The 7,904-nt window shown below is 40.8% G+C and overlaps 2 protein-coding genes across 2 annotated transcripts in view; one reads left to right on the top strand and one right to left on the bottom strand.

The window, feature by feature from the left end:
- Positions 1-316, top strand: part of znf341 (zinc finger protein 341) — an 8,986-nt gene extending 8,670 nt beyond the window's left edge. Inside the window, exon 18 of the mRNA XM_020612507.1 lies at positions 17-316. Coding sequence (XP_020468163.1) covers positions 17-316 — 300 coding nt within the window. The remainder of the gene's footprint in view (positions 1-16) is intronic.
- Positions 7-7,904, bottom strand: part of itchb (itchy E3 ubiquitin protein ligase b) — a 31,705-nt gene continuing 23,807 nt past the window's right edge. The window contains exons 16-24 of the mRNA XM_020612471.1: positions 7,281-7,369; positions 6,009-6,168; positions 5,740-5,873; positions 5,118-5,258; positions 4,821-4,941; positions 4,549-4,653; positions 4,282-4,378; positions 3,971-4,043; positions 7-3,171 (exon numbers count right to left, since the gene is read on the bottom strand). Of these exons, the coding sequence (XP_020468127.1) occupies positions 3,072-3,171; positions 3,971-4,043; positions 4,282-4,378; positions 4,549-4,653; positions 4,821-4,941; positions 5,118-5,258; positions 5,740-5,873; positions 6,009-6,168; positions 7,281-7,369 (1,020 nt within the window). The 3' untranslated portion in view covers positions 7-3,071. The remainder of the gene's footprint in view (positions 3,172-3,970; positions 4,044-4,281; positions 4,379-4,548; positions 4,654-4,820; positions 4,942-5,117; positions 5,259-5,739; positions 5,874-6,008; positions 6,169-7,280; positions 7,370-7,904) is intronic.

The following is a 7,904-nucleotide window of genomic DNA, read 5'->3' as shown; positions in this document are numbered from 1 at the left end:
GCCGATGGCAGAGGAGAAGAATGGAGAGGATGACGGGAGAAGAAGCAGGTTGATGAGAAAAGCAAAAAGGCTAGAGACTGGAGGAGGTGACAGAGAGGACGACGACAGCTCAAAGGGCAGCCGCAAGCAGGTGGAGACACGTGGGGAGGAGGAAGAAGAGACGGGGAGGACTGATGAAGGGTGTCAAGCTGCAATGTCTATTGCCACCACTGAAGGGCAGATGGAAAGAGGAGAGGAAGAGGAGGAGGATGACGGGGTGGGATCTGGTGGCGAGGTACTCAAGCAGATTCAGAGCAATGACCAAAACTGTTTGTAGCAGCCATGTTTGTAGTTTTAAGCATCATCTTTGTAGGAACATTCCTTGGGCACGGAACAACTAACAAACTCAATTATCCATTATTTAAATGAAAAACAAAAGTCTGGGAAGTGATTATTTGTTTTAAATTAAAACGTTATTTAAATGATATTCACTCATTTACTTCCAACTATATATGAACGTTCTTTGCAGGATCTTATGTTTTATATGTCAATGCAGAATATGTCTGTTTTTAGGGTTATTGGCCCCCCCCCCCGACCAGAAGACTCGGTATTTATAATTAGAAACTGACAGGGACTGAAACACATTAATGCCACTGGTTCTATTGTTTATCTAAGACACAAACACACATTTTTCAAGTTTAATTTATTAAGTTGATAATTTCTATATTACACATCTCATGTACATCAAATCAAACTGGGGAAAGAAAATAGGGTTAACCGTAAACCTCTTATTAAAGCCTCTTTTACAAAAGAAAATTTATTGACACAATTTACAGCTTGTTTTCATATACAGGAGAGTGACAGTGATTTAGTTGTCTAGAAAAAAAAGAATTATGATATTTACATATATGCATTACTACTACACGGCCAGGATTTTATTATGATTGACCCAGAAGAAGTTTAAAATGACACTCTGCATTAGGGGTAGCGATCACAAGTAGGCGACTTGGCCGATCAGCTTTTCCTCATGATGTACTGCATTTGTTATATTAAACTAGCTTTATCCCAGGTGAAGGTTACTGGCAGATACCAGACCATGTCAGCACACGTGGAAACAAAGCCCAGTTACTGACCCAGACTGGATGCCCCTGCATGCAGTAAAGTGGAGGGTCATTTTTAAAAAGTGCTCTACTTTGTCGGACAACGCACAACTGCGCTGTTCATCAGTAACCAAGCCTCTTTTCAGTGGGTTTAATAACTAATCCACTCTAAAATGAGCAGCCACACTACCTGGAGTTCATGTTTCATAGAGACAAAAGAGGTTAATCATCTTTTTTAACTCTGTTACTGTTGATCAGATACTGTTAGCCAAACCAAAAAAAATTATTGCATTTATAATGTAACTACTGTTCTGTACACACTTAACACTGGATTCCACGTTGGTAGAACATCTGGAGGTTTCTCTGTGCACCCACCCACACACACATACACCTGAACAGTAGCCTGCCAAAATCAGCTGTTCTTGGAATCCAAAATCAATACTAGAGTAAGAATCTTTAACACATTTTCAAAACTGCATGTATTATTTCACTGTGTCAGAAATTAATTAGTAATAATATTTGCAAAAAGAATGAAATTGTGTTAAGAGAACATACTCGCTAGGTAAAATGTTAGTTTAAATATGAAGCAGAAGATAACCGCATCTTTTTGGCAGAGTTAAATTTATATGTATAAAAAACAAAAAACAAACAAAAAAAAAAACAGTATTTATTAATCATGTTTACTTTGTGGTCCACTTTTGACCAAGAGAGGAGTTAAGTGGTACCCGCTCTGTCACTCACCATCAACTGCTACGTGTGGGTGAAGAGCTGTGTGTTTGCAAAGAAAGCATTCAAAATGTCGATTTTGATTTGGTTTGACTTGAATTTGGTGCTCCACTTGTGTTCCTAATGTTCTGACATAGTCAGTATATCCTGGGTACTGAATACACTGAAAACCATCTTAAAATACTCGCATCAACCCCACTGAATTTCTTTAGGATCATGCTTTCAAAAGAAACAACCCACAAATTTAAAAAGCCGTAAAAGGTCTGTAGCTGATACTATGACGAATAACTTCTATTCTCTCCCAGAAGACATCCCATCTCTGACCCTATAAAACTAGGGTGTGTTTGAGCTCTGCTGAACTCTTCCACCACTATAAATAGTGGAGGTTACAACACTTTTCACAGTCATTAATGATTTATAGATCAAATACTACAGAACCTGGAGTACAAAACAGGTTCTCCCTCGTTACTTATATTAGGCAAATCTTTATGAAGCACCAAGATTTTTGATTTCAGTGTTAACGTGGAGAGCCCCTTTGTATAGATTCACCAAGTCAAAACTATCATTTTACATTGCCATGTGTTACTGATTCACTTTAGTCATGATATGTGGAAAAAAGCGAGAGACTTTTGGGACATTATATTATATAGGCCAAAAAAAGAAAAACTTGAAATAACAGACTTCAGTGACTTTTGGTGAAACATAAACCTGTTTTAAAACTAGTGCACCCTCTCAATCCCACCTTAAAATTTAAGACCATCAGAGAATGGAACGCAGAGCAACTTAAGAAGAAATCAGGTAGTCAAAGACCCATGACACAACATTACTGTCAGAACATGTTGCTCCAAGGCCTCAGCACAGTACTGCCTGCCGATATGTGACCACAGGTTTAAGGAGGAAAAACAACTGCATTCCTTTTAGACAGATGTCACTGAAGGTGAGTTTTCAGGATCACATGCATGATTTGGTGCACATTCTGGGAAACAGGAGCAGCTTCATTGTTTTGGTTTAAAACAACGCCCAATGTTCATATACCCATCAGGCCCCTTAGAGGCCTGCTGTGAGCGTGGCATGTATGGCAGACATTGGTTGCCCAGATCCTTTGCAATGACATGCAGTCTTGCACATGCACCAGCAGAAGTACCATACAGGTGCACAAGTACAGAAAACACTGCCCTATTCTCAAAAGGCTCCCTGATTTGAACACTGGTGGACTCGATTCCCTCAGACTCATACATCCACTAGTTAAACCTCTCCTCCATTCTCTCACTCCTGCCCGAAGCCTTCTGTCTCCTCGATGGCAAACATCAGCTTCTCCTTCAGCTGCTCATAGCTCTTGTAGGGTGGCAGGTCCAGTCTGTTGAAGCTGGGAAAGAACATAAGCACAGTTCAGCTTGACACTGGACTTCTCTTCCTTTAGTATCTAGTAATACTAGTAATAATTATAATCATAATGTTTTTATTCATTACAGGCAGGTACTGACAGCAGGTAAAGTCAGTCAGACCACTGACTGTACACAGGCCTACCATCAGTTCTGCGCGCTGCTGACAGGAGTGGAAGTGGTACAATTCACTTTAGAGGTGTGCAATATTATATTAGATGCTTCTTCGGGGCATGAATGTCACCGCCGTTCAAAAATGGACCAATCACATATTTTTCTCTGAAACCTGCATGCACTGCCAAGACTCTAATTGCACAAGTAGGAGTAGAAGTGGTTTAGCTACCCCCCGGTACCCTCGCAGTAGCTTGCACTAAGTTCCTAAACTCCTGACTTCAGTGTTTTGTCACCACCCCATGCTGTTGTCTGCTCTCATCTGCTGTCCAGGTGAGATGCAGCACATTTCAAACAAGCCCATGGAGAGTGCAGAAAAGAGAACCAGCATATTGTGAGAAGTGCAAGAAAAGGTTTTCATATGCCAAAGAGTAAAACCATAAAAGTGCCGACACTGTGTACCGGCCCATTTCAGAACTTGACTCATGAAGAACTACTTTTCTCCTTACACCTAGAAATCTGGTTAAGATCAAGTCCCCACTTATGAAAGCTAGCTACAAAACACCAACTTAGCTAAATCAGGAAACACTACAGCTTATATTGTTGAGTCAACTTTAGGTTTTGATCCAGATGGAGTGACTCTGCTGCAGGTTGTGGTTTGCACGAACTCACCACGTGTGACTTCTAGGAAGCCAGTTTTCTTTTCCCACTTTCTCAATACAGAACTTCTGTGGACCGTTGCTCCCTGTGAAATGAAACACAGGTCAGTAGGAAGTAGAGGGCTGGAAATTATTTAACCTCATGCTATGACAAGTTCTCAATAAACAGTGCTCAAGCAAAAGGACAGACATGAGTCAAGTTTACACAGAATCAAAACAGAACAAAGCTCTGCAAGGTTTGGAACATTATCCAGACAGAGGCCTAGATGCATATTCCATCTGCATTTGAAATTAAATGCCAATTTATATTACTGTAATTATTACCCATAAGGTCAGCGAAGCCTCCTACAGGTAGGCGACAGGTACCGGTGACAAACTGCAGCAGCCTCATCCTCTTCTCATTGTCCATCTCCTTCATGAACTGAAGTGACAAGTGGCAAGTTGCTTGACACACTTGAATATCACCACGTTACAGGTCATCAAATATATCAACATATTTTGTTACACATCCAGTGAAGTTATTAAACGTGTATTTCCTTATATACTGAATGCCTGTGTAGATAACAGTAAAAAGGTTGCACACACACTGACCTGCCAGAACCAGACAATCTGTTTGCTGCTCCGAGCGTAGTGTCTGTAGATGGTGTTTCTTTGCCAGTCTGCAAGGTCAATCTCCTGCATACCACACAGCATAACCTGCAACAGGACACAAGTTATTAATATTAACAATTATGCATCTAGAAAGAGCTGCTGCAGTGAAATAACCAAGTCAAATTCAAATGTCCTTGCACAGTATGTGCTATAGATGTCAGACAGGTCTCATTTGTACTATGTAAATGGAAGAGTTCCTGGTCCATCCACACCTCCAGCTCTTTGGCATCAAAGTACTGCAGGTATTGCTGAGGAAGGACCTCATTGAAGCCTTCAAAGAAAGCCTGTGTCTGCTCTTCTACTCCTCTGGACAGTCTCCACTCTGATACCAGCCTGTGGGGGAGGACACACAGAGGTTGCACCTCTTAAAACTCAAATACTGAAACTAAATTTGACCTTCATTTCCTGAAAAACTGTACACAGGGAACACGTTAAAACCAAGCCGACATGGAATCCAATGTGTGGAGTACTAGACTGAAATGTACTGAATGAAAATTCCTGAAACCTACTTGATGTACTCCTCCTTGTTCTCCTCAGTGACTTGGATGTCTCCTCCTCCAGGTTTCAGCTCATGGGTGGTGATTTCCCCCAGGATCTCTTTGTCAACAGAGAAGAACATCTCTAACTCGCACTCCTCAATGTTGTTATCCCTGAAGAGCAGCACAGACTGTTACAGCACAACCACTATACCAGCCAGTGTGTCTACCAATCTACCTACCTCACTATATACCTTCTGCTCCCACTGCTTTTGCAGAGGAGGGAGAGCTCCTGATATACATCATGCTCATATCACATTATAAATAGATCTCTGACAGACACTGCGCGCACACACACACACACACACACACACACACACACACAGCGTGTCAAGTATATTTAAACGTCAAAGGGAGGACCTCCATACTGTGTTTTTCATCACAGCAGAGATAGAAACTGGCTGGCAGCTGCTGTTATCCCTCCCTTATCATCTGCCATTCATCCACAGTGAAGTTTGTACAAACAGCCCTGTTGTTGTCAAGTCTGAACCATTCTGCAGAACCGGCTCAGATTTAACTAGGATTTGCAAACATCTCTGTGCTACAGCGAGACTGCCTCTTTCCCACAGCCTTCCACGTGGCTCTGTGTACTCACTTGATCCATATGAGGGAGTTGTAAAACTCAGGGTCTATTGACTCCAGGTCTTTGAGAGCCAGTGGCTTGTTGAGGATGCGCTTATAAAATGGCAGTGAGAAACCAGTGTCGATAAACTTGCCATGGAAAAGAGCCTAAGGGACAGAAACAATATGTTGCTTGATTTTGTTCACAGGTCTCTCTGTACAGTACAAAACCCTGAAAAGTACCCTTACAATAACCTTTCTTGCAAAACTAATGAAAATCCAATGCATGATAAAATGACTTACCATGGCGATGAAACGTCCTATGAACTTGAAATACTTGAGGTGGTCAGGATTGATGTAGGAGGCGGGGTTGATCTGGAGACAGTAGTTATCTTTACCGGCATATTCGAACAGGCAGTACATGGGGTTCAAAACTTCATGGGACAAGAGGAAGAACCACTCCCTGGAAAAGAAACAGGAGTTAGAAAAGGGCCACGTGGCTAATTAGTCTAACCCCTAGGTAATATATTACACAGACACTGAAAGCATCTACAACAGCCTCTTATCAGTCATGAGTAGAAACATTTATTTATGGGAAACTTCTGCCAATGAACTTAGAAGCAAAACTTCAAAATCACAGGCAAGATGGGTTAGAAAGTGAGCTCCAAAATACCCAAGTGCAGGGCTTGACATTAACACCTGCCAACCCACCAAATGCGGGTGGATTTCAGCAGTGGTGAGTAACATAGCCGTTCCCACTAGCCACTTTGGTGGGTTGAATTTTGGATATATATTTTTAATGCCAAAAAAAGGCACCTGAAATAATGAACTAATTGCAATGTGACACTACAACTCCCATGAGCACTACCTGCACAGAGTTTGCTCATTGGTCCATTCGTGAAGCTTACTGCCTTGCGATTGCGCACCAGTGACTGAAAATACACTGTGGAGATGTGAACTGGAGAAACTATGTGGTGGAACATAAACACATAAGAGAGATCCTGACAATGAAAATGAAAGAGGAGACAAAGAAAAAGAAAAGACAGTTCAACCAAACGTAGAAGTCAGGTCGAGAGTGTCTTGTATACGATCTAGCCAAAAGTTTCATGTACTGCGCCGACCGTAGGACGTATGGCAGTAAAAAGGTGAAGGGAGTCTCTTTTTTTTGGTTGGGACATGCAATTTCAAAGTTGAAACTATAAGAAATGTAGGCTGGTCTTTACAGTATTTACTGCTGTCTAATAAATATTTGATAATGACTTGTAGTGTTATACATTTTATATAGTCTTGATTTGGGTGTGTACAGTGGTCATTTACGTTTTAAAAGGTAAATAATAAATAAATAAATAAAAAAAAATTGATTCCATGTCAAGTAAATTTTAGCATACCATATTCAGTTTTAATCATATAAATCATAATTTCCCAACAACAAAATTGTGGCAAGAAAAAAACCCTGTGTGGCTAGTAACTCTGAAAACCACTAGCCACAGTGGCTGGTGAGCAAAAAAGTTGATATCAAGCCCTGTCCAAGTGAATCTACAGAACACATTTTTCTTACTGCATGTGAGCACAGACCTGGCAACACCTCCATAATCAAGGCCCTCTTCACCAGGGAAGATGATCCACAGTCTCCTTCGCAGATCTTGAGCGTTAAAGCTCATTATCTGTAATAGAGAATATATTGACAGTTTGGTGGTTAATCATTGTATAATGTAAGTTAGTGGGGGATATTACAGTTTTTCTGACTTGCTTAATCTTATCTGTACAGCACTGTTGCAGCTCTAAAAGCATTAACCTCAATCACCACAGTTTTATATTGAGTAAATGACTTCACTGCCTCCACAACATGTGCTTTCATGTTGCTTAAGCTGAGACAAACAATAAGACACAATGACAAGGAAACTGTATCAGTATGACAGCAGACATAACTGTGTGTCAACATTTACATACAGCGACAGCATACATACAGCTGACTGAATAAACACATTCCTTAAAAACATCAGTTGAAACTGACTGTTGACAGGTTTCTTGCTGTTGACGTTTCTACTGTCTCCTACTCACAGTGAATACTGTCTATGCACCAGTAATGTAAATAAATATAAAGTGACAGTAAAAATAATCTGTCACTACACAAACTGAAGTTAACTGGGAAATACTTTTTTCAAAAAAGGCTAGGAGCAGCCATCACTCCTCAGTCTC

Source organism: Monopterus albus, unplaced genomic scaffold (genome assembly GCF_001952655.1).
Source record: "Monopterus albus unplaced genomic scaffold, M_albus_1.0 scaffold126.1, whole genome shotgun sequence".
NCBI lineage: Eukaryota > Metazoa > Chordata > Actinopteri > Synbranchiformes > Synbranchidae > Monopterus > Monopterus albus.
Note: the sequence above shows the minus strand (reverse complement) of the source record. Positions and strands in the feature narration are given on the sequence as shown.